At 35.3% G+C, this 27,818-nt stretch overlaps 1 protein-coding gene across 2 annotated transcripts in view; it reads right to left on the reverse strand.

Moving 5' to 3' along the window:
- Positions 1–22,270, reverse strand: part of LOC123561838 (uncharacterized) — a 33,398-nt gene extending 11,128 nt beyond the window's left edge. Inside the window, exons 1-4 of one of the 2 annotated variants that reach the window (XM_045354479.2) lie at positions 21,074–22,270; positions 9,448–9,633; positions 2,526–2,606; positions 1,865–2,038 (exon numbers count right to left, since the gene is read on the reverse strand). In XM_045354479.2, the coding sequence (XP_045210414.2) occupies positions 1,865–2,038; positions 2,526–2,606; positions 9,448–9,633; positions 21,074–21,149 (517 nt within the window). In that variant the 5' untranslated portion in view covers positions 21,150–22,270. The remainder of the gene's footprint in view (positions 1–1,864; positions 2,039–2,525; positions 2,607–9,447; positions 9,634–21,073) is intronic. The other variant, XM_045354482.2, reaches the window with a different exon arrangement.
- Between the last annotated feature and the right edge of the window lie 5,548 nt (positions 22,271–27,818).

The following is a 27,818-nucleotide window of genomic DNA, read 5'->3' on the forward strand; positions in this document are numbered from 1 at the left end:
GTTTTTATCATTTAAAGAGAAAAGAAACATAAATTTTGTAAAACTTTAATCAAAACTACGAATATCTGGAAAGGACAAATTTGTACTGATAGTAGCAACACTGTTGACCAAGCGTTAATGTTTTGCACACTGGAAAATGGTACTGTACATGCGATGATGACTTGCAAATGGAATTAATTTGTTAACGGGAACAGCCAATCTAGCCTATGACATATTGCTCAAAAATTGGTATGTAATATTGACACCAACTGAAATCTGTAATTTCCATTAGTTTAAATTTGTCTCAGCTGCAAAAAAAAAAAACGGAATTTATATATATATTAACAGTCCTACAAACGTTAAGCCTGTCTAGGCACGAACTACTGGTTTTGTATAAACTGGCATGAACTAAGCAGCTGTAGCTGACATTGTTCATATTCGCATTTTTCTTTTATTTTGAACGTTTTTACATCTCATTCTGAAAAATAGTATATGGATCCAAAGATAAAAAACAAAATTTATTGGTCCAATCAAAATCAAAAACAGTTCTTTGAACGGAAAGGAAAAATATGAAATTGCATAGATAGGTGTGGCCAAGAAAATACGACTAACAAGGGTAGCATGACATCATGAACCCCTTCTGTATGTCATGCTACCTCCGAAGACAATAAGTAATTATCTTGATTTTCAATTATAGAAATTTATTATACGAGAACGATAGGATAAAGAAAAGCATAATATCAATATTGCTGCCTTCACTAGTATCGTTAAATACCATACCAGACTTAGTATTTTATAAACAACACTTTCATAAGTTCTAACTCCAAGGTGTATTAGTATTAGTTTGTAGACTTCTAAAAGACATCTCGTTAGAACAATCAAACAACAAAACTGTCGTATATATAACATCAAACAACAAAATATTGCTTGTACCAGAATGTTTTTGCATTGGGAGGTTTTAGAAGCATTATACGTATATCTTCAATAACAATATATTGTTATGTATTCGTCCAAAACTATAAACATCATGTAAAGTGTTTATTTTGTTCAGAAATCGCATTATCATTCATGGTTACATTCACGGTTACGATTTTTTCGTCGGTTTGAACTGACACTGTACATTCAATAACTTTTTAACAAACAAAGATAAACATGTCATACTAAACACCGAGTAAAGATAATTTATAAGACCACCAACTGGGCGTTATTGTTTGGAAATTCGTAGATAATAAAGTCACTTACCACTGAAAATGTGTCCACTGGTATGTCAAAAAGTAAACAAACATCGTCATTTTGAACTGCAACTAACATTTTCCTCGCCTAAAAAACAGCAATTCACAAAATACATCCCCCACCCGCCCTTGATTACGATTACGGGTTGTTCTGTTACAATTACATGTTGTTCGATAACATTACGTGCTGCTTGATTACGTCAGATGCTGTTCGATTACGATCACATGTAATCGAAATTTTCTAAAATATGCGATTGCTTTCGAATACATCTAATTACGATTACTGGTTATGATTACCTCATGCCCGGGGTTTACTGTATTTAGGATATGTACATTTAATTTGAAATTTTGATCAGTTTTCGTATCTAATATTACTTCACTTGAAACAGATTTTTTAAACTTTACTGTAGATAATGAAAGGACTTGTGATAACTGAAAAATTATAGTTTGTCGAATTAACAGAATGTTACAAACTGTAGAGTCTTATTGTTCTTTGTATTTACAAAATGAAATCGTAATGTTCTAAAATAGCACTTACAGAATTCTAAAATCTATTCTACAATAAAATTTCAAACTTAAAAACGAACCGTTTTAGATTACTCTTACAATAAATGAAACAAAAAATTAACTAATTTAAGAGAGCAAGATCCTACCTCCGGATGACATGGAGTTTATCCAATGTGGTTTATCAACAACTATTTTTTCTGTAATGCGTTTCACGCCGTCCTCAGTTGTAACATCTGCCAGAGCCGCCCCATCTCTTTCACAAATTCCACGTGCTGAATCCGTTGATGCCGCGGTATACAGCGGGTCGTAAAAAATTGAATCTGTTGAATTAAAAATAAGAAGATAAAATTTCTAAGAACTGTCTAAAAAAAAATTATGTGTTACAGTACTGTAAATTTCATTTTTAACCCTTATCATGCTGAACAGGATTGATTCTGCCTTTGCGACCAGTATAGATCTTGATCAGCCTGCACATCCGTGCAGTCTTATCAAGATCTGCACTGTTCGCCATTCAGCTAGTATCTTTTTGCTAAGCACCCCTTTTAACAGTTAATGGTATCGTCCAAATTGAAAGATGGACAAGTTCATTGACCCCTGTGACCTTGACTTTGAATATGGGACAGATTACTAATATCAATATTGTGATACATACTTGTGTGAAGTTACAAATGCATTATGGGTTACAAAATTATGGCACAAAAATAGGTGTTCGAAGGGACGTACAGGCGGCCGGAGTGACTGATATAGAAATTACGTTGGCACTAATCAGTACATGGACTTCCAAAATTAATTTAAAACAGAACATACCCAGCTGACAAACCACTTTCAGTTCTTTATTTTGTGGTCTACTGAAGTCAACTTTCAATGTACGTAATTTGCCATCACTAACTGAAAGTACAAAATGTTCATATATGACAATGGTGTACACTACGAAAGTTCAATGTCCCATGAAAAGCAGTAAATGTTGAATTAATTCCTGTATCCTTGCATATATGATATACTGTATAAGTGATTCCCGCCAGAATTGATACTTATATTTTCATATCAAAGTTGATGATTTTTTTTTTTTTAAATCCGAGTTAAAAATTAAAATGACAGTCAGGAAAACGGTCTGAAGCCGCCAACATTTGGTGACATAGCATAACAGTTTAGTGCACTTGGACCAATAAATATAAGCTAATGGCTAGAAATATTATACTCAGCGATTTTCGTGTTAAAAGTGATAAAATGGTGTTGATAAGTAAGCAAACGACATTTAATTTTTTCATCGCCTTTATATGCAAAATATTTATGCCAGTGCATCTGTTTGTTACATTAAGTTGTACAGCGCCACAGGCTGGCGAGAATCGGCGATACTTTGAAGCTTTTTCTTCTTTCTTCTTTCTTCTTACTTGTCTTTTAATATAATTTTGCTTGTTGCTCTTGTGTATTAAAGAAGTATTAAATTACACTCTACTCATACACATTACGCTAGAAATAGATAATTATGTTGGCACATTATTCCAAGATACAGCTCATTCACCCAAACTTCTAATATGTTTTTTTTTTGTTTTTTTTTTTCACACGTACTTTGGGATAATTGGCACAGGGTCTCGAAACTAATCTATTTCTTTTTGCAATTACTGACAGACAAAAATACAGCAATGAAGCCGATATTATCCAAGAACATTTATATATTGGCTTAATACTATTCTATTTATCCACACAAAAAAACACTCAGAACTAACAGACGTTATTACGCAGAACCGTATAAAATGTAATACTTTTGTACAGAAAACTATTATTTTAGCTCTTGTAAAGAAACCCTGATTTTGATCAGAGTAAAACAAAATTAACGCTTCACTCATACAGAGGCAAAAAAAGTACTATTTTATAGATTTCCCTCATGATGCCATCACGGTTATCATTTCAAAGTTGAGCAAACTGCTGTATTGCCGAGATAAAAACCGTCTACAACAAAGCTTCCATCAAATTCCCATTCAGTCATGGGAACGGACACCAGTTAGGATGTCTACGTGACGAAATTTTAGGCGAAACCTCGTCATGAAGTTTGTTTGTTTACAAAATGAAATGTAAGTCACGATTTTCAACATCAAAAAGTACTCAAGATAATCAAAACTATAGGTATATTGTTTGTATTTTATTTTTAATTGCACTGTAGTAAATACAATTACAAGTGCACTGGTATTTATGTTTAAATAAAATACGCTGTCGACTTTATTTATTTTTATTTTTTTTTTTTTTTATTTTATTTTTTTTTTTTTTTTGGTATTCTAGTAAGATAAAGATGAAATCTGAATAAATTATATCTTAAGTGCACTTTTCTAAAACTTGTAAAACATGTTTGTAATTATTTCGTTTCTAAACATTAAAAAACATACGTCTCTGCAGAATTTTGTTTTCAACAGACTGAACGCAGTAATAGTTTTGGCACTTTCATGCCTCCGTTGAAAAAGCCTAACAATTTATTGCTTGCAATCATGTAAACAAAGATTGTACTATCTATTGAATTTGAATATGACCGATCTTGAAACGGCTTTGAACTCAAATTATGGACCCACGAGGTATTTGCCCAGTACTGCAAAAACGAAATATATTTTTCAAAAATGTTTGAAATTCTCGCCCCAGTGTTCTGCGTATCTTGATTCACTGTTTCAGCTTCTTTTTTTCAAGCCAGTGTCCTTAAGGGGGGCAAGGGTTATCAAAATTAAAAATTCTGCATATAACGCTTCGCTACCAGTGCGAAAAAAATAGTCCAACAAAAGTATTACCAATGTCTTGCCTTTCATCACATGAAATTCTAAATCTGCTTGTTCCGTCTTTTATATATATCAGTTTCAGGGCAAATAATATGTTCACACTGCCTACCCAGCAATTGGCTTACAGCGGTTGTACATTTTTGTATGAGGCAACATGTAAGAAATGGTAGTGAGAAAAGCGTCCCATAACCAAATATGAGCTGAATACTTCCCAGTTTTGAGCCCCTTCAGTACCTTAGGTAAGTATTTTAACTCGGCCGTCACTATGGAGCTTGGAAATTGGAATAATTCATTCATTAATTTTATACAAAAACATACTCATTTGCGGAAAAACTTACCAACTGACCAGTTACATATAAAATGCCTCTACTCATTTTATGCAGATAATCGACTTCACCGTAAGTACGAAACAAACTGCCCGCTAGGTCTCGATTATGTGACATGACCTACAGCATTCTAATTAATTATTTCTAATGTATATAGACAGTCTGTAAATAAATCTGAGCGAAGTTTTCGAAAGGAAAATTTTCTTGTACTTTTTCTTTACTTTTTGAGGAACGGATATTAATGCAGAGTTCAAGGACATTTCTACTACAAAACTGACGTGTATCACATAGAATTATAGAAAACGCGTGAAGAATTTGTAAAAAAAAAACGCGTATCTCATTTGGAGCAGAGTATAAAAGATTTATGTGCAGTCATTTAGAAGTCTCTCGTGAGAAAGCATAGAATTTATTACAACTTTTTTACAATAATTACGCCCTGCTTATCTTATGAATGCTTTTAGCTTCAAATGTCTGACAAAAACATCAATGCTTTCAAATTACTCATTCAAAGAAAGCGCTGAACTTTGCACAGTGTATCATTTATCCACCATGAGTATACGTTACGTGAATAAACTAACGTTGCCTTAATAATGCCGTATAACGTTGGCTAGAATCTCATACAAAGTACAACCCAAAAAAGACAGAAGACGTCTTTGTTTGCAAGAGAAATTCATAGTCACGATTTTAAACAGCACGGCAAAAATTGAAATTCATGATAAACAAGTAGATAAAACATCGTTACGCCATTCGTTGATGCCAACTCCCTGCGCGTATAATTATGTTATGTGCAGATAAAATCATCTTGTCTTTGGCAATTCGTCGGCAAAGTAATGTCACAAAGTTAACATTTTGACAATTTCAAGATGACGAGCCAACAAGAGTGAATCGTATGCATAGCTCCGCGATGATTTGTCAGATATACGAGTGAGGGCATTTTTTATAGTCCAAAAATTTCTTCTAGGGATAGTGCAAATGGATACCTCTCTTTATATCTAGATCAGAAACCTGAATACCGGAAGTGACGCACTAATTGGAAACATCGCCCATGGTAACAAGAAATATCTTTAAAAATGATGGTCGGCGAATTGTAATAAGGAAAGAAGTTTATGAATTTTTCATCTAACATTCATCTTTCATCTAACATTTTTCAAATTGCAAAACTAAACACCGCACTTTAACAATTTAAATGGTTCTCTTTTAATTTTTCGGAAAGGTTTCGTACGGTTACAATTTTGTTTCGTTTATCCTTAGACGAATAATTACAGCAGTAGTTTGATGAAGATTCATGAGGCGGTTCATGAGAAGAGGTCATTAAACGTGTTTATATTTTTAGCTAAAGTGGCCCCTATCCCCATTTGTAACATAATAGCAGGAGACCTTACGATATTGCTACACATCGAGTTTGATAAAAAAAATCCATTACATTTTAGTGGTTAATGCGAAGAAAGGCATATCTACTTTTAGCTATAGTGGTCCCTAATAGGGCCCAAGTTCCTATATAAATAAATTTGGAAGAGGACCTTATAATGATGCTCCAGACCAAGTATGACAAAGATCCACCCAAGCTGTTCATGAGACGCTGTATAAAGGCATATCTAGTTTTAGCTCTAGCAGCCCCTAAAAGGGGTCAAATGTCCCAGATGAACAAAGTTGGCTGCGGGCCTAATAAAGATGCTACAAATCAAGTTTGATCAGAATACATGAGAAAAAATCAATTAAAGGATTTTTTTATTTATTATTTTTATTTATTTCTAAAATAGGTCAACTGATCCCGCTTTAACAAATGCATATTCGCTATTCATGAATCTTTGGACAATGACGTCACACCTATAAAAAAGTGAAGGTCAAGCAAAACATACAATTTTAATTATTTCAATATTTCTGTTCCATAAGCAAAGTTTGACCGTAGTCATATCACATAGATAAACTGTATGCAGCGTACCTTCATTTCAGTGTAATGAGATTCAGTCATTATATAGCATATATATAATAAAACAGATTTCAACTGAGTTCAATATTTGCATACCATACTAAAGAAAAATATTCATGTATAATAAATCAGTTAAATAATTTATAACAAATACATCAAAGCAAACAAGTACTCATTTTAATATGCAATCTGAATAAGTCACAAAAGCAAGAAACCTTTTCATATACAGACGACAATTGTAACAAGGAAAATCTTTTAAAAAGCACTTCTCTACATAAAAGACTCTTATCACACCCTTATTCATGTGATACGCAGACCGTATTCAGCTCTTTCTTTAATTTGATATATGTTGGTATTTGAACAGGTTTTTATCATATTTATTAAACTTACTTATCATTTTGAGATATATCAATATTCTTGCTAAATATACTGAGCCAAAGTTAGCTTTAAAACTGTGAACAGCGTCGTTTAGGATAAACGCTTTGTCTACATTTCACTCAGCGTAGCACAATCAACAGAGTGAAAGAAATTGACACTCTCGTCCAATCAGACAGAGTGTTGCATAAATCTTCCATTTTGATAAATTATCTATAATGCGTTATCAAGTAGTTTGATTTGCAAACTGAAGTCACGTGGCATAGGTAACGAAAACGAATTTAGACGGCGTTCGCCGAAAAAGGATAATGTCTATTTTATCGTTAACGTAACATTAATCTTTAAGAGCCTGCTAGCGGCAAGTGATTTTGCCTTTGCGACCAGTACAGACCAAGATCAGCCTGCATACACCGTCTACACTGTTCGCTATTCGGTCAGTAAATTTTCAGTGAACACCCCTTTGAGTAATAAATAGCACTGCCCAAATTGAATGATGGACCAGTCCATTTCAGAAATTTAGCAGGATAAAGATTAACATTCTGCGTTAGATAAACAACTGGGATATACGTTTTTAGCATCTTCATCCCGTTCAATGATATAGGCAAATATCCATTAGCCGAATAATTTATTATTATCATTATGTGAGAGGCTGCTGTTGACAAAAGATAGCAGTACCCATGAAATATATTTCTTTGCTCTTCTCCGTTCTCCTGCGCTGACCTGTTGGCTATTTTGAATTTTTGTTTATATACCTTCTCAAACGAAGAGAAGGAAAAATACGATAACCGGCACTGTATCAGACATTTCAAGATAAACAAAAGTCAATGCTGCTGCTCTTTCAAAGTTAGTCGAGAATTCTATCGTATGACTTGTCAGTCAAATATTCTAAAGACTTGACTGCTAGACTAGTTCTTTTTTGGGCAGAGTTTATAGCTAAGCTCACTAAGTTTTACAAGCATTGATCACCTGTAAAAGAGAATATGTGGTCGTGTTTTGTGGACGTTGTGTGTGCGTGCAATAACAAGAACCACCACAAATGTCCTTGAAATTGCATTTAATTTGAAATTGCATTTACGTACGTAAACTATACTCTGCAACTGTAAAAAAAGGTGTAATGTCAAGTCTGCTCATATTTTGCCACTGTAAAACATTGCAGACTTTATTCTGTTGACAATGATGCAAGTACAAGCGAAGAAACAGCTGAAGTTCTGATTATGCACGTGTATCAAGCTAGTATTAAAGAATTCTGTTGGCACATTCCAGGCGAGCCCGTATGAGAATAACTACGCTCCAAGTAATTATTTCTCAGGTAGCCTGAGAATCGGCTCAAGGTTTTTAAGGGAAACCTTTTTGCAATTACTCGTAGAGAAACCGGTATAAGTAATACGTCATAGCTATTGTTCAAGGTCATTTCTTCTATTGCTAGAGATAACAAACTGGCATAATATACGACGTATAATTGTAGGAAAATATGTAAGAAAAACTATTAAGCTTTCGTAAATGCGCGCGTAAAAAATTCACAACATATGATTTCGATCAGAGTTTGAAAGGTATAGTCGCACGCCTTTAGAGATTAGCGCATATTAAAGTCAAACGTTACATAGGTTACAGACACTAGCACCCCAGTAATTTTATGAATGCTTTTTGTTTTAAATGTCTGACAAAAGAAACCATTTTAATGTCATGTTACTCGTTTAAAAATGACTCCCGCATAGAAATCGTTGTTGTGGTGTCAAAATAAGTTGTGTTGCGGAGAAACAAAATGGCTACGTTGCCAGTGCGATATAGTATAAGGCGGACTCTGTTTTAACTATCATTGAAAAATAAGTCACAAAGGATTTGATAACTTTAAGGACAAGCTGTATTGAATAAATGTTGTTGCTTCTTTAATTTCTAGCAAATTTTAGACCAGTGTACAGATAACGTCACGCCGACTATTACCTCCCACTTGAGAGAAACATTTTCTTTTTCATGAGAGAAAACGTCGATCAACAATGTCAAAATAAGACAAAGAATGTTTATTGCACGTTAATCGGCATAATTTGAATTTAACAAAGGTCCAGTCGCTTTTGTAAGAGTACGTTAATCGGTACATTTCACATGGAAAGTAAAAGAAACTTCAAATAACATCAATTAGATTTCGTTTTTCTTTCGTTTCCAAACCTGATACAATCTTTATAATAGTGTGAATGACATCATGATATGATGAAAATCCAGTAAAAGGAATTTTGAATGATCTATTTATTCAATAAAGGTATCAAACTGTATGTATATAACAAAAATCATGCGACGAGAGAGACACAGATAAGTTAGGACCTGTGATATCTAAAAGATATTACCAGGTGTTGTGTCCGACACTGCCCTCCATCCATTCAGCCAAACCGCATCTACATTTTCTTTTGTCATCAACCTTTTTATCATCTTGGCTCTGTATCTGCGACCTGGCACGAGAATTTGACTCTGCCTCAAGCATCGTGACTCCGCATCCTCCCACGCGAAGGTATATTTGGAAAATTCCATGGAGTCTTAAAAAACAAGAGCAAAAATATTTTAGCTGCCTTGAATCTAGGACAACTTAATCAGGTACTTACGTTTTCCACAATCAGGTTAACCCTTATCATGCTAGACACGATCGATTGCCTTTGCGACAAGTGTAGATCATGATCAGCATGCACATCCGTGCAGTCTGATCATGATTTGCACTGTTCGCCATTCAGTCAGTATCTTTTTGGTAAGCACTCCTTTTATCAGTTTATGGTACTGTCCAAATTGAAAGATGGACAAGTTCATTATAGAAATTTAGCAAGGTAAGGATTAATACTGAATTATCATTTGAATTATCATATGAAATACGATGTACGCTTCTTATCTTACTGCAATACTTCATTTTTTTCTGTTAAATAAATTACAAATATAAAGACATGTATTTTTTTAAATTGGAATACTCGTAGACATATAAATATGGTATTAATGGTATGTTAAAATTTCATCAAAATCGACGTATGGAATCATATTAAATTCATTCATTTTAAAGTTCTAGGCTCTACAGGAGAAAAACGCTTCAGTATCTGCAGTATTTAGACAGAGGTAATGACTCCTGTCAAATACACGAACGTCTGCGTGAGAACAACAAAAATGATGTATTTACCAAATGGTAAGTTTCATAGATAAAATGTATGTTTTTTGTGTACAGAGGTGAACATTACACAGACTTGATACAAAAAAAAAATATAATTACGGTAGGTATATCTACAAGGTTACTATGCTGTCCTTGGAGGGAAAATGATCACTATGCAAGAAACTGTAAAAGCGAACCATGACGCAACTTTGTTCTTGCAAATAGTGCAAGCACGCATGCTATTCTATTTGTTTACACTACTGTCTTATAGTAATATTCTACTACTTTCCAAAACGTTTGCTTAAACATCTGTTACTATGATGACTAAGTTTTCGTTCCTAGGTGCGTGGCGCGATAACGGTCAGGACATCAGACGCCATAAGCCGGACAAACTTCATTTCCTAGAATAATCCTCAGTCCGCTTCCTAAACCTTATAATACGAGAGCAGAAATACTTCAAATTTGGAAATAATAGCATTTTAAGTATCACAGAGAACTCAGAAGAGAGCTTGTATACAGAACTGAAGAGGAGTCGAGCATATAAATAGCGCATATAAAGACCACTAGCATTATAACATGTTCTGTTACAAAGGATTTAAAAATGACAGTGTTTTGACGATCTCAGGCGACTGTTATAGCAAAGTCTTAAGTTTTCGCTTTCCGATGTATTTTCTTTGTAAATTTCAGTTAGTATTAACACCATTTCATTAAATTGCACATTTGAACAAAACCATTGTTTGTCGTTTAGATAATTATATGACCAGGCAAATATTCCTTCGCATCTGAACTTCAAACAATGATTTTATTCAACGAAAAATCACTGTTTAGGACATATCATATCTTAAACAAAGTACTGTAATAGTAATTGTAATACTATTGCCTTTGTTTGTTTCTTTCCTGTAGGCTGGCTCGAAATGTTACATTTTTAGAACATTACATGTTCCTCATTAATAATCTGTAAGAAAATATCTTGATAAGTTATCAATTTAAACACTACGGAGTAATAAAAGCGACATCATCCGCCTGCTGAATCCAGAATCTGCAGTTAATATGTCAAAATTACAGCCCTCGAGTTTTATAGATCTATAGATTTTCACAGAAGAACCTGTTTGGCTTATTCGGGTGCCATATGCGCTGTTCATTAAACTTTACCGGGCAATCTGATCTTTGTTAAAACTTTTGAAGTTTGGTAATTAACGAAAATATGAGAGCATAGTATTCATATCTCAGCTCAAGTCGTAAAACTTGTTCAAAAAATGTTTCAAACATATCAAATGTGATACACGCCTACATATCAATGTCTGGAAAGTGACTCCAGGCGTTATCTGCTCATTTTCGTAAGAATTTTCATGAATGTAAAAATAGAAGAACTCTAAAGTGTGGATTGTACGCGTAACCGGAATTTCAGAATATACATGTATACTGAATACAGTCTTGGGGAATTACCTTAAAACTTGGAAAAGCCTAAAAATACACTTACATAATGCGTTTTGCATGACTAACACGGCATACATCAGCTCTAGCCTCTAATCTATAGTCATATCTGGGGTTTGTCTTATTATACAAACTACAAACTTGTCATCAAAGAAACATGCATTTTCCTCATGTAAATGTCTATTTATCCAACAGAACGTGCATATTCTGCAAAAATATACGGTCACACTTCCGCACATATATAACTTTGACATTAATATTTACCAAAAAATTAATACTTCGCCCTTCTCAACAAATGCCAGCAATATGGCACTGAATTATGTTTTTTGCCGACAAATGTAATCAGTATCATTTATATTTACATTAATCTAAAGAATTAATGCATTATTTCTGACATTACTTATATATGCGCAAATAAAGTGCATGTTTATTGAACGCATGCTTGCTCTTTTACGAAACGCAGTTCCTGAAGCTACGTTAATTCAGGGCTGTTGTACATATGCACTAATTTGCTTAACGCTATACATTTCTGGATCGAACTTAAGTATTATTGCCTTGAAGGGCTTTCCAAAGTGACTTCTCATATAGATGGACGTTATGGTCTTTACCGGAAATAATTACGTCATCATCCGCCTTTATGCCATTTCTGACCGTTGGCATTTGCGGCAATGCCAGGTCGGCAACCATAATAAGTATTTCCAACATTGTCAATGCTATGACTGGTAGGGTCAAAGAACACTCTGCATGTTCGGGTTTACAGCTGGAGCAGTGTTCTGGTAGTCAGGTATTTTTCTGATTAATTTTCTGACTAGCACTGAACGCCATCTATGATTTGTTTTATGATTTCATTGATGACATGCCCGTAATTTTTCGTGTTCATGTTTAACATTGTACTAAGGTGTACAATGATAAGACACTACTTGTTACAATAACACTTTGCTTCTTGTGGCAAATAATTAACACCAATATAACTATATCGTATAATTCTTTTCTTGTCTTAATTGATTTCTTTTTATCATGTTACACTTGTTGGCATGAGAATACCGTTCTATCTTTTATATATAGACTGGAAATGTGAGCCCGTTAATCTATTCAGAAATTGTTTTTTCTAGCTCCTGAACACGTGGAAGCAATTGTGTAATCTTGTAAAAACGCTTATAAGATGAGGATCACTTAAATTTTCGCTCCCGGCCGTGGGCGTAGCTGTTCGCGCTTCTGTAATGTAATGATAATGAGGTCAAATACCTTGTTTTCGTTTTGCAATAGAATAACCTGTAATATGAATCTTACAGATACAACTTTTTAGTAAAATAAATAAAAATATTAAATAACAGTAAAATAGATCTAGTTATTTTGCAGTATCTCACTAGTTACAAGGGTTTAACGGGTAAAAAATTGGTTACAAACTTTGAAAGGACATGACATAAGATGAAAACATGTTTTTTTTTTACATGTAAGAATACTGATAACTAGATCTTACAATTCTACTTCCTAGATATGCTACTAGTGAAAAATAGTGCGGTTTGTGTAATTCATTGTTAACATTTCATGTAACAGTAACGGAAGTGTTATGATTTTAAATCACTAAGATATATTTGCTTGAAACTCATTCATTTTGTAAAAACAATTGGCGACGAAACTTGTTGAAATAATACATAGCTGAGAAGTACGCTAAAGTAGTAGTAGTTGTTTTTTGTTTTTATTTTGAAAAGTACAATGGGAATCAGTTTGTAACAAGCCATAGAAATGGAAGTGGATGGTGCAGAACAGATAGATAGATAGTTACTGTGTAAAAGATGATATGAAAAAAGTTATTCACATATATTGAAGTCATCAGATTTGGATAATTTGTAAGATATAGCGTATATATGTTTATAGAAGGATAAGAACTAGGGTGAAAAAAGTGAGATACTGTTATACCCTTCACCAGAATGGATATCATATAGATACATGCTTCCAGAAACATTTATGTCATCGGGGATAGGTGATTACAAGTTGTGGACATTCATTAAAATACTTTACCGTCTTCCAATGCTGTCAAAAAAGAACAAACATAATGAATTACTTATATATTATACTACATATCCATGCAGGGCTGTTCAGCGTGTTTCCACCGATGTCTTCATACTAACTTAGGTTATATTAACATGCCCCTGTGGTAACAGCTGCTAAAATTTAACTCTTGCAATACGTCCGCAAAGTCCTGTCTGAAAAGTCCATACCGAACTGTGCGCGAAATCTTCATACCATCCATTGCAGTCCCCGGCTAAATACCTGATTCTCCTTACTTATAACATTTAAATCTACATACTCCTTTGGGCACACATTATACACTAGCTTGCTCATACCGTTCTCTCCTTACTGACACCCTTAGCTTCTCCATACCTCATTTTCAGTACAGTACAAGCTAATTTGTCCAAACCGTTCTCTGTTATTGACCATCTTAGCATCCCAATTCCTCATTTTCCAAACAGAAAGTAATAATTTGTCCAAACTGTTCTCTCTTTATCGACCACCTTAGCATCTCCATACCTCATTCCCAATACAGTACACACTAATTTGTCCAAACCGTTCTCTCTTTATTGACCATCTTAGCATCCCAATTCCTCATTTTCCATACAGAAAATAATAATTTGGCCAAACCGTTCTCTCCTTACCGACCACCTTAGCATCTCCACACCTCATTCCCAATACAGTACACACTCATTTGTCCAAACCGTTCTCTCTTTATTGACCATCTTAGCATCCCAATTCCTCATTTTCCATACAGAAAATAACAATTTGGCCAAACCGTTCTCTCGTTATTGACCACCTCAGCATCTCCATACCTCATTTTCCATACAGTACACATTAATTTGTCCAAACTATTTTCTCTTTATTGACCACCTTAGCATCTCCATACCACATTTCCCATACAGTACACACTAATTTGTCCAAACCGTTCTTTCTTATTGATACCCTTAACATCTTCATACCTCATTCCCCATATAGTACACACTAATTTGTCCAAACTGTTCTCTCTTTATCGACCACCTTAGCATCTCCATACCTCACTTTCCATACATTACACACTAATTCGTCCAAACCGTTCTCTCTTTATTGACCACATTAGCATCTCCATACCTCATTTCTCATACAGTATACAGTAATTCTTTAAACTGTTCCCTCTTTATTGGCCACCTTAGCATCTCCATACCTCATTTTCCATATAGAACACATAATTTGTCCAAACTGTTCCCTCTTTATCGACCACCTTAGCATCTCCACACCTCATTTCCATACTGTACACACTAATTTGTCCAAACTGTTCTCTCTTTACTGACCACCTAAGCATCCCAATACCTCATTTTCCATACAGTAAATAATTTGTCCAAACCGTTCTCTCCTTATTGACCACCTTAGCATCTCCATACCTTACTTCCCATACAGTAAATACTAATTTGTTCAAACCGTTCTCTCTTTATTGACCACCTTAGCATCTCCATACCTCATTTTCCATACAGTACACACTAATTCGTCCAAACCGTTCTATCTTTATTGACTACCTTAGCATCTGCACACCTCATTTCCCATACAGTACACACTCATTAGTCCAAACCGTTCTCTCTTTATTGACCACCTTAGCATCCCCATACCTCATTTTCCATAGAGCACACACTAAATCGTCAAAACCGTTCTCTCTTTATTGACCACCTTAACATCTCCATACCTCATTTTCCATACAGTACACACTAAATCGTCAAAACCGTTCTCTCTTTATTGACCACCTTAACATCTCCATACCTCTTTTTCCAAACAGTACGCACTTACTTGTCCAAACCGGTCTCTCCTTACATACTACCTTTACATCTCCCTTCTTACCGTTCATACTTTCAAACGCGTATTTGCCTCTTTTTTTTTTTCTTTTTTCTTTTTTCTTTTTTCTTTTCGTATATTTTTTTGCGTTTTTTTATTATCATTATTTTCAAGCACGGGACTATCTATCTATTGGTTATATAAAAGATTTACTATCTTAAAATGCAGACATGAAAGATTCCATTTCTAAGATAAGAAAGACACGATATGTTTTACATTTGAAGATTTACCTGTTCAAGATTGGAAAATGTTATGCCACAGCGGAAAATGTTATGCCATAGTATAATAAGTCCATCGGCACAAGTATGGACTATAATTGTCAAATGGTAACAACAATATGCAGTTACGGAAACCACTAGAGATGTATTCACGTAGTAGTACAGAATTTAAAAACTACGTCCCGCCTAAACGATGAATTAAGCTCCCATGGAAGTATGGTTTATTCTAATATAAAGTTAGAATATGAAATTAAGAAGTTACTAAACTTTTGAGACAGAGCTGCTCTCATGAAAGTATGGATTAAAGACATACCTATCCTTCTGCTAGGTGTGCATATACTAACGTTGATATATGAAAATAATAAACATTTCAGAGAGAACTGGTCTTACGAAAGGTAACTACCTTCCCACTCGGTGTGCATATACGAAGGTGGAATTAAGAAGTTTCTAAACTTTAGAGAGAGGGAAGTGCTCACATAAATAAACGGAATAAAGAAGTAACTACGCCACTGCTGCTATACTCATAAAATGGTGAATTAAGAAATAACATCGTCCTGACATAACTGCTCTCAAGTGAGAGTCTAAGGAATTAAGAAGTAATTACGTCCCGCCAAGAATAACCCTATAAATGTGTAATTATGAAGATGAATACGCCTGTGAAAGAGCTACTCACAGAACAATTATCTATATTGAATTCTCACGGTCGTATTCATCTTTTTTTCACGCTTGTCATAACATAGGGTAGCAAAACCTCTCCTGCACAACGTGATCCAAGATAAAACATATAATATACAAATTCCATTTCTCCTGAAATTCAAGTAAATTTTATTATTATCTATGTTGATTTTCTACAGGTTTTATGGCTTTTTTACTTCTTGGTTATCTACGACGTGAAATAAAAACGTTTTAAAGTCTTGACTGGATGCAACATAAATACTCTAGGTAATAATTTGGACACGAAGGGAGTGTGTTTACTAGTCAACATAGTTCTGCAATATTGTAGTTTTTATATTTCTAACCATTAAATGACAGAAATAAAAACTCTGTAGGCAGCTCTAGGATTTCCGACGAAAATGTGTTACAGCGTTCTTGTTGAATATATTAGGAGAAAACATTAGAACATGTTGAATATATAAGAAAAATGTATTTGAACATTTTGAATTCTGATATTTATACAGTTAGTCAACTGAATCATACTTTAAACTTCTGATTTTTTTTTTTTTCATGTGTAGAAAAAATATTTACGTTAACTGGGAAGGATAATGTAAACAACTGAGACAGCAGAACATATTTCTTTTTTCAGTAAGTGGCATTTCGTATTCCAAGTCGATACATGTTCATTTCTTTGTTTGATTTACAAGTTTATTAACATTTTCAACAGTATTTGAGTTATATGTCGGCGGTCAATTAACCCATGACTTATCACAATCTCTGCACGTGTCTGATAACTCAGTATAAAATATTTCAGACTTACAGTTTCATTTAAAGATTAGGCATCGGTGATGACTTCCAATCATTTTCAATTATTTGTCTTGTTGTTGTTGTTGCTCGTATTTATAAATGGTCTCATACACCATTGTACAACATTTTCAAATCGCTACATACCTGTACTCTGAAAGCTATTTGCTCGTGTGATATTTTCATATTAATTTTCTTTATAATATTTTTAATTCTGAAAGTGTAAATGGAAAATTTAGTACTTTCAAGCCTTGTTCTAATTTTCAGACTCTGCTCACGGACGACTATACGGGCTTCTGTGTCGGTGAATATTTATTTAATTAACTGCCGATGAGTGTCTGTGATTGGTGCCAACTGTTAAGCAAGATTACAAATTTATGTGATAAATATTACATTAGACAGCGACAAATTACAGATACCCGCACATATGTTAGATTTCAAGTAAGTTCTGCAAACTTCTGAAACGTCTTTCCGTAATTACTGCACCGCTTGGAATTGTGGGAATTGAGATAAATGCTTAATTAATGCAGCATATCATCCCGCGGGAACACGTATCGTTCAATAACTAGACGGAATTCTGATGAAATAAAGATATAGAAAATTAGTCAATTTTAAGATAACAACTTATACGGATCATAACCATGACTGTAATCTCTGGGTCATTATAGAACGGTCATATATTGGCGAAAAGTTGAAGGAAGTATTATGCGTTTACATATACAAATAGTATATATTCTCCGATTCATCACTCAGAACTGGAACAACTGATAGACCTTCCTGCTCAGAAGTTCGTCAAAATCCCTAGACGTTAAACTAGGGAATCATGGTAAACCCCTCTGGTATGCAAGAATGATCACAATATAGTTTACCTTGTAAATATTCTACTATATATCATTCCCCCTTTTCCCCAAAACGACTGGTACCATTCGTAAGAGCGGTTTGTCCAGTTTTCGTGTCTACTGTGGTGCAAACAAGAGGCACATTGTCAGCATTTTGTTCCATGGACTACAGTATAATTTTTTCTACGCATTCAAAGTCACGATTTTCATTAACCAATGATATGAACACAATCTATATACAATTGTCTCCGGGGAATTCTTGTTCTTGTCTTATGTAAACTTACTCTAAAGTGCCTTACACGAAATTACGTAATTGCACCGCTTTCCTTGTTTGGGGGAGTGATTTGTAAATGGTAACCACTTCAAAAATAAGTGCAGTGCACTAGAGGAAAACAATGGAAGTAGCAGTCATTTTCCATAAATACACTACAGCCATGACAATGAGAGAAGCTTACGCTGCATTTTCATGACCGTTTACTCATCCGCCACTACAACTCGCTTTGTTATAACCTTTGATTTCTTTTTTTTTTCTTTCTTCTTTTTTTTTTTTTTTTTTTTTTTTTTTTTGGTACTTTAAACGCCCTCCAGATCAACATGAACATTTCAAAATCTTTAAAACAGATATCAATTGAAATAAGATGTCGAAAATTTTAAACCATTATTGTTTAAATAGGTACCTTAATGTGTAATGATTTTATAGCTTGACTAATGTTTTCATTGACTAAAAGATGTTATTGGAGATAACAAGTTCTTAACACGTATAGAATGACTTTATAATGTCTTTCTATTACAATTACTAACTACAGAAGGTATTTTCAAAATTTTGAAACAATCGACAAATTTCCAGGCGTGTAGCAAATCTAATGAGTAATGTGACCACTACAGCAGTTACAACTTTACTCGATTTAATACAAATAATTGCGTTGAGAAAAGTAATTGTATTATAGTTGGGTTCTGAGCTAATTATTAGTTCTGTCAAGTTCTGAAGATGAATTAAAGAATATTCAAACCAATCTAGAATCTGCTTTCAAAGAAAATTCAGTACGAATGCACCATGTGTTGCGATCCTCAGTGGGTTCGAACCCTCGAGTCGCGGAGTGCCACGGGTCATCAGCATCAATATATCGTATAAAATCACAAAATACTGCATGAAATTAAATGTGGACTTTGTGTGAGCGGATGTAATAACCTTTTACAAAATGTCAACTTATTTCATATACAATACATTATATATCACTGCGCAATTATACAATTTGTATGTCAAATGTATTTGGTTCTGTATATATTAACTTCTATAATTCACTGAAGCCGGTTGGATACAAGGCTTATGCTGCGATGCAGAAACCTTTGAGTTTGTCTGTTTGTTCTTTTTCGTTGGCAATAATGTTTTCTCTGAAACCCTCCCCCACCCCCTCCCTTTGAGTGAGATATATGAACATAAAAAAAGTGATGATTTTTTAATGCAACCTACAGTCTTCATTTTACGTTTGAAACCAATTACGCCTTGATATGGTTTAGAGTCAAATAAAATGAAATATATGTGCTGCTTGATTTAATTGTCAGACCATAATTATCTTATAGTATTTGCGTAAATGCAGTACTTAAAATAAACAAATCAAGGTCGAGAAGATGGAGAATAAACCAATCGAGGTCGAGATGGAGAATCAATAAATCGAGGTTGCGATAGAGACTAAACAAATTGAGGTCGCGATGGAGAATAAACAAATCGATGTCGTGATGGAGACTAAACCAGTCGAGGTCGAGATGTAGAAAAAATGAATCGAGGTTGCGATGGAAACTAAAAAATCAAGGTCCAGATGGAGACTAAACAAATCGAGGGCGCGACGGAGACTAAACAAATCGAGGTCGCTATGGAGAACAAACAAATCGAGGCCGAATAAACCAATCGAGATCGAGACGGAGAATAAATAAATCGAGGTTGAGATGGAGAATAAACAAATCGAGGTCGAGACGGAGACTAAACAAATCGAGGTCGAGACGGAGAATAAATAAATCGATGTCTAGACGGAGTATAAACAAATCGAGGCCGAGACCGAGAATAAACAAATCGAGGTCGAGACGGAGACTAAACAAATCGAGGCCGAGACGGAGAATAAACAATTCGAGGTCGAGACGGAGAATTAATAAATCGAGGTCGAGACGGGGAATAAATACATCGATGTCGAGATGGAGAATGGTCAAATCGAGGTCGAAATGATGAATGAATAAATCGAGGTTGAGATGGAAAAAGTATATCCAACGAGGCTTGCTGAACCAGATAAACTGCCTCTGTCTTGACAGGAACCGTGTGTGTTCGATATATCCTGTTTCTACAAAATGCGCTCAGTACTCTGCGTAGGATTACACTAACAGCAACTGATCAGGATATAAACAAGTCTTTATAAGGTCTAAGTAGACACAGGATAAACAAATATTTCTTTAAGCAGGAAGAGAAGATATCTAGAAGTGAGAGGTCAATCGACTGAAGAGTGGATGACCATATCCTGCTACGTTACGTTTATCCTGTTTCACAGATTAAAGTCCTTCAACCTATTATTGTAGGAGGCAAGAAATGTCAATAACCTGATTTGTCATACACAGAACTCTTATCCTGATAACAATTCAATTCGTCTTACATATATTTACAAATATTACGAGTAAAACTCGTGTTGGATTTGAACTCGTGCCCTTCTGTGTATGAGTACGCACCGCCAGCCTTGTGTGCAACATGTTGTCTCTAATTGTAAAATTGTTTTGAGCGAAAAGCACGGCGAAATTCGGTGATATAACAATCTTTAAAATTTACGTGTGAAAATGCACGAAGGGCTAAGTCTATACATGGGACTGCGAATTGACCTGGCAGTACTGCTTTCTGCACGACAAAATTGATAAAATGCCTTAAATAAAGGAATAAATAATAAAAGTACCTTTCTATAACAGAGCATAAAAAACTCCTTCACAGAAAGTTTAGAACTCGCCCCTTTAAATAACAAGAAAATTTCCAATAAAGGTCTGCGATTCATTAATAAATTATTTTACATACCTTTAGCCAGGAACACTGGTTGAATATAAAACATTACGATAATTCCAAATTTCACCAGAAACATGTTTAAATCCATTTTTTATCTCACTTGCAGGAAGAAATTTAAAACAAAGATAACTTTTCCCAGATTTTTCACTCTCTTGTCACGCCCATGTTAATGTTTACATTAAAAACAAAACATATGGCGCTAAGTTTATGCAATTATTATAATAAATTCCGCTCCTGTATGTAGCCAAAGAAAGGAAACGCTCGCAGACTTCGTAATTTACATGGAGTATAGGTCCTTCAGCGCGAATAAATCCAGCCGTGTCTTGAGCGATGACAGAAACAAAATATTCCAGAGCGCTTCAACATATCACAAAATCAAATCTGAATTTCCTCCTGAAACTTACGTGCAGTCATTCATCCACAGATAGTTTTTCTCTGACGGCAAAAAAAATATATAAGAAATACATTTATCAAATAAGATTTCTTCCCGAAATTCAAACTTTTCCTGGAACTTTATAGCGTCTATAATTCATGTAGTACAGAGTACATTTAATAAAATAACTTTACAAAAAAAAAGTAAAGAAAAAAAACCCATTTATTTTAAGTACAGAGTAGATCAAGTAGCGTTAAGGTTATCTACAGTGTTGAGTCACTATAAGTACTGTCTAAAATGTCAAACAAATGAATGAACGCCCACGTGACTGTGAACTTACGTTAGAGTCCCAGAGGATGACCTTCCTGAATCAAATGAATATTGTTTCTTCGTTCCAGTTCAGTTTTATAAAATAAACAAGTGAAGAAACTGTCGTCTGCATAATAATGTTCTTGTCTTAAAACCACTGCTCAGAACTGTTGATATAATAAATTGTTTATTCCCGCTGAAAAATCACCGCGAATAACCCTCTGAAATAGGATCAGTTGCAATCCAATGAGCTCCCAGCGGACGTTCCAACGTGAGAGAAAATCTGGGTTAAAAGTTCCATTTCAAAAGATAAACATCTAGTTTTACGTTCTCCTCATGCTGCGTGAAACCACAGGGCACGAGATACCGGACTCATTTGAATACTTTTGATACAAAAAGCAAATTTCTGTACTCGCGCAACTTCTTTAACATATTCTCGACATTTCTTATATTTGATATATATTTCGTTCTTATTTTATGTCCTTTGTTTCCTTTTTAACACAATAAAGATTACTCTAAAAAGAAAAAAAACATGTCCACTGTTGTTTTTTTCCCTCAAAAATAAAAACTGAACTATTTTAAGAAAAAGTTTCAGTCGATGCAAAACTTCAAAGATATTAGTACAAGAATCCTTATATATCAAATAGAAAGGTTTCAAATTATTTAATTTGCTGTAAATCAATTATTTTTGCAAGTGACCGTTTTTATCATTTCTTTCTGAACAAACCTGCAGTATATAGTAAATTTTACATAAGAACGCAAAAGTCGGGAGGTCGGTGCTTTATGGACTCGTTTATAATCGATTTCAACATGTAACAGCATTTATTATAACATGACTCCGTATTTAAATCACCGGTACAAAATTTGTGCTATTTATTGGTCTATATTTCAACGTTGAATATTGCTGGGCTAAACTTAGATAGGAAAAAAAATAAGATAATTCGTTTCCTGTGTCATGTAATGAAACACTTTTCTAAATGGCTTGCCGGTCAATAGTTGATTATTCGGACCTCGGGAGATAGTTTTGACTATTGACCAACAAGCCAGTTAATAAATGTATAACATGTATGGAAGAGGAATGCAAGTTAAATTCCAAAGTTATAAAATAAACTGTTCTATTCTATAATGCTTTTAAGTTTCTAGTTATAACACGAGCTCCACATGAACAAGGGACGACAGCCATTCTTCAAGTGTCACAAAAAAAAGAAGAAAAAAAGAAAGAAAGAAGCTACGATCTTTGGTAATGCCGGATAACTGAATATAAAAAAATAGTTGCATACAAGTTTTACGAATATGATAATTTTCAAATCTGGATGAGGTGTTAAGAATTCTTGCCTACAGTATTTGAAGTACACATGTATATATAATACTCGCAAACGTTTTCAGTTTATGTGTATTTTAAAAGGCATCAAAGTTCAAAAGGGCAATCAAAAGTAACCTCCCTTCCGAGTGCTCTCGAAACATGAAAGATTTAATAGTAGTTGAGATACTGTAACACGGAAGTTCTTGATCGGTTTACGGCAATAACAAACTAAAGTAGTCCTCTATTGCTGGTTGTCGAGACTTTCATGATCTACAGTTTGAGTAAATATATATCACAGTTTTTGACAAGAGTCTGAATAATGGCGAACTTTCGACAGTCAGTTCTAACCGTGTTAATTAATTGCTGCTTCTAACAGACGTATCAGCTTAGCATTCACAGAAAGTACTTTGTCTTGAGACTTACCAGGTACATCTTCCGAAGAATGACGTTAAGTTTGGGTAACCTTTCAAAATAAATGATAGATATTAAAGTATTATCTATATTCTATGCAGACTTTTAATAAATCAATTTATTTCAGTAGTCTTTGAAAAACTTATGCTTAGATCCACGTCCGTTGCGGCATAAGATGCAGCGTCCGGGGCGGCATTAGATCTACGCACGGGGAGGTAATACATGTACGTTCGGGGTGGAATGAGATGCAGCGTCCGGGGCGGCATTAGATGCAGCGTCCGGAGCGGCATTAGATGCTATAAGATGTACGTTCAGGGTGACATTAGATACAGCATACGGGGCGGCATAAGATGCAGTGTCCGGGGCGGCATTAGATCTACGCACGGGGAGGTATTACGTGTACGTTCGGGGTGACATTAGATGCAGCGTCCGACGCGGTATTAGATGTACGTTCAGGGTGGCATTAGATGTAGCATACGGGGCGGCATTAAATGCACATCCGGGGCGGCATTAGATGTACGTTTGGGTGGCATTAGATGCAGCATACGGGGCGCCATTAGATTTACGTCCGGGGCGGTATTAGATGCAGCATAAGGGGGGCATTAGATGTACGTTCGTGGTGGCATTAGATGCAGCATACGGGACGGCATTAGATGTACTACCGGGGCGGTATTAAATGTTTAGTTTAATCATATTTTATTGCATATTTTCATTATATACATAATATACACATATCTAATACAGAAGTATGAAAATAGCAAATGGGTTGGACTTTAAGTTATACCAACATTATAAGCAGCCCTTCCCACTGCGTCAAATAATTGTAGATTAAACTAATGGCGGTTTTTATAATTTGAAGAAATAAAGAAAACACATTGAAAAATGTTTCGATTACACAAACAAAAAAGAAAAGAAAAAAGTGGAAACAAAAAAGGGAAAAAATGATTATACAAAAACTATGGTTGTACTTCTGTTACAGTGCCACCAACGCGACCGACCGCACCCCTCCCCCCATCCCCCGCGATGCTCGACCCCCTGTTGAACTAGGTACTACATGTAATCTGTGACCAGGAAGCGCTATAATTATACTTGTTGATGTAATCGTCCTGTATTTTTTATGTATACCTGTACGTCATTAAAGATCTTTTCATTTTGTGAATCAGTCAAAGTATCCGCACCAAAAAGAAGTTTGCGTGGGCTTAATGGATGGAAAGAACGAGTACTTTGAAAGAGTTGTAGTCTTGCATTTCGAAACCGAGTACATTTGAAAAAGAAGTGTTCTGTATCTTCAATTCCATCTCCACATGCGCAAATAGGATCATCTCTGAGATGGTTTGTAAAAAGGTCAAAATTTAAGTTGCTGCACCTATTTCTCATGCGTGCGTGATGAACTGAATGTAATCTTTCTCCGTATAAAAAGTATTTAGGTACGTTTGGTGGTTTGAACATATTTTTTAACTGGGATTTGAAAGAAGCGAGCGTCGGCGATTCACGGATGCTATTATCGAGTTCGTTCCATAGATTCAGTGATGACGGGACGACAGATTTAGAGTATATTTCAGTACGTCTTGATAGCGTGACGAAGTCAGAATTGTTTCTTAAGTTATATGGAGTCGAATCTTCAACAGAGTTGGGAAAAAGTTCCCTAAGGTATTCTGGCAATAGACCATTCTTATATTTGTAAATCAGATTCAGTTTTTGAATTTTTCTACGATCTGACAAGGAGACCCAACCTATTTCTTGTGTAAGACGTTCTATTGATACGGAACGCGTGAGACCTGTCACTATTCTGGCAGCTTCATATTGAATTTTGTCCAGAGAGTTCTTTTCATATTCCGTGCAACTGTCCCAATCATTTGATGTGTATTCAATAAGAGGTCTTAAGTAAGCTATATAAATTTGATTTAGTGTAACGCGTTTCAGTTTGTATTTTAATTGACGCATAGATCCGAGCACTTTCGATGTTGATGCCAAAATATTATTGATATGGTCATGCCATTTGCCATCTTGGCTGAAAGTAATTCCTAGATGTTTATGATGGGCGACAAAACTAAGCGGTGTATTTTCAAAAATAAGGGATGGTTTCATGGAGTTAGATAGCCCGAAGAACATCACTTCTGTTTTAGCTGGGTTAAACTTGATCAGCCATTGCTTTGCCCAAGAAGAAATTTTTTCAAGATCTGAATTTAACATTTCTTCCATGAGAGGAATGTTGTTGGTAGAAACTGCAAGGGAGCTGTCGTCGGCAAATAGACGAGTAGTACTTATAAGTGACTCAGCAATATCATTAACGTAAACTAAAAATAGTAAGGGACCAAGCACTGATCCTTGAGGAACCCCAGCATTCACATATTTTGTATCAGAAAATGATTGTTTGACGAATACTTTTTGAGAACGGTCTTTTAAGTAGTTATCTATCCAGCTGAGAATATTGCCCGAGATACCATACTGTCGAAGTTTGAATATTAACCCCTTATGCCAAACTCTATCAAATGCCTTAGATATGTCACAAAATACCATACATGTCGGTTGTTTTTCGTCAATGGATTTACATATTTGATTATAGATATCAATAAGTTGGTAGACTGTGGAATGGCCAGGTAGGAAGCCAGACTGATGTTTGTATATAAGGTTGTTGGAATGGAGATGATTATATATATTCTTGAACATGATTCTTTCCATTACTTTACCTAAACAGCTTATTAGGGAAATGGGTCTATAGTTGGAAGGCGAAGATTTTTCGCCCTTTTTAAAGATTGGCATAACATTTGCTAGTTTCCATGGATTCGGATATATTTGTTCAGATAGTGATCGATTAAATATGATTTTTAACGGGAAACATACTGACTTTGACGTCTGTCTTAACATTTGGTGGCTTATTTCATCCGGGCCGCTAGCCTTATTAATAGCTAAATTCGATAAAATGTCCGTTTTATCTTGTTCTGTTATTACAATGTTGTTGAGGATGATATTGGTTTTAAGACTGAATTCTGGAAGACCAGTTTGTGAGTCATCAAGCGTTGAAATAGAGACGAAATAGTTATTAAGAAAGTTTGCTTTGTCTTCGTCGGAGCTAGTATAATCATTATTGTCATTTAAAAGTGGCGGAATGTAGTCAATATTGCTCGAGTTTTCTTTTACTAACATTCTTACCAATTTCCAGTATTGCCGAGGATTAGAAGAACTGATTTCATTCATCGAGAATTCTAAATTGTTAAAGAATATTTCCTTTGAGTACTTTATCATATTATTAACTTTATTTCGTATTGTTTTGAATTTTAACCAGTCAGCATTTTTACCAGATCTTAATGCGGTTCGTTTTAGACGGTCGCGTTGTCTCGAGGTACGGCGAATTTCGGAGTTGTACCATGGTTTATCGTTAGGCCGTATTGTTACTATACTAGAAGGGACACAGGATTCGACTAATTCTAAATATTTTTGGTGAAAGAGGTGAGTTGCATCATCAATTGATCCAGTATATAAAAAAGACCAGTCTGTCGACAATACCAAATTATTCAATGTTTGGAAGTCAGCTTGTTTGTAATCCCATACTCTCCGTTTATAAGAGGTAGAAGATATAAAATCACTTTTAATATAAGCAAAGGTATTAAATGTACGTTCGGGGTGGCATTAGATGTACGTCGAGGGGCGGTATTAAATGCAGCATACGGGGCGGCATTAGATGTACGTTCGGGTGGCATTAGATGCAGCATACGGGGCGGCACTAGATATACGTCCGGGGCGGCATTAAATGTACGTCCGGGCCGGTATTAGATGTACGTTCGGGGTGGCATTAGATGCAGCATACGGGGCGGTATTAGATGTACGTTCGGGGTGGTATTAGATGCAGCATACGGGGCGGCATTAGATATACGTCCGGGGCGGCATTAAATGTACGTCCGGGCCGGTATTAGATGTACGTTCGGGGTGGCATTAGATGCAGCATACGGGGCGGTATTATATGTACGTTCGGGGTGGCATTAGATGCAGCATACGGGGCGGTATTAGATGTACGTCCGGGGCGGCATTAAATGTACGTCCGGGCCGGTATTAGATGTACGTTCAAGGTGGCATTAGATGCAGCATACGGGCCGGTATTAGATGTACGTCCGGGACGGCATTAGATGTACGTCCGGGCCGGTATTAGATGTACGTTCAAGGTGGCATTAGATGCAGCATACGGGGCGGTATTAGATGTATGTCCGGGGCGGCATATGATGTACGTTCTTGGTGGCATTAGATGCAGCCTACGGGGCGGCATTAAATGTACGTCTGGGGCGGTATTAGATGTACGTTCGGGGCGGCATTAGATGTACGTCCGGGACGGCATTAGATGTACGTTTGGGTGGCATTAGATGCAG

Source organism: Mercenaria mercenaria, chromosome 10 (genome assembly GCF_021730395.1).
Source record: "Mercenaria mercenaria strain notata chromosome 10, MADL_Memer_1, whole genome shotgun sequence".
Taxonomy (NCBI): Eukaryota; Metazoa; Mollusca; class Bivalvia; order Venerida; family Veneridae; genus Mercenaria; species Mercenaria mercenaria.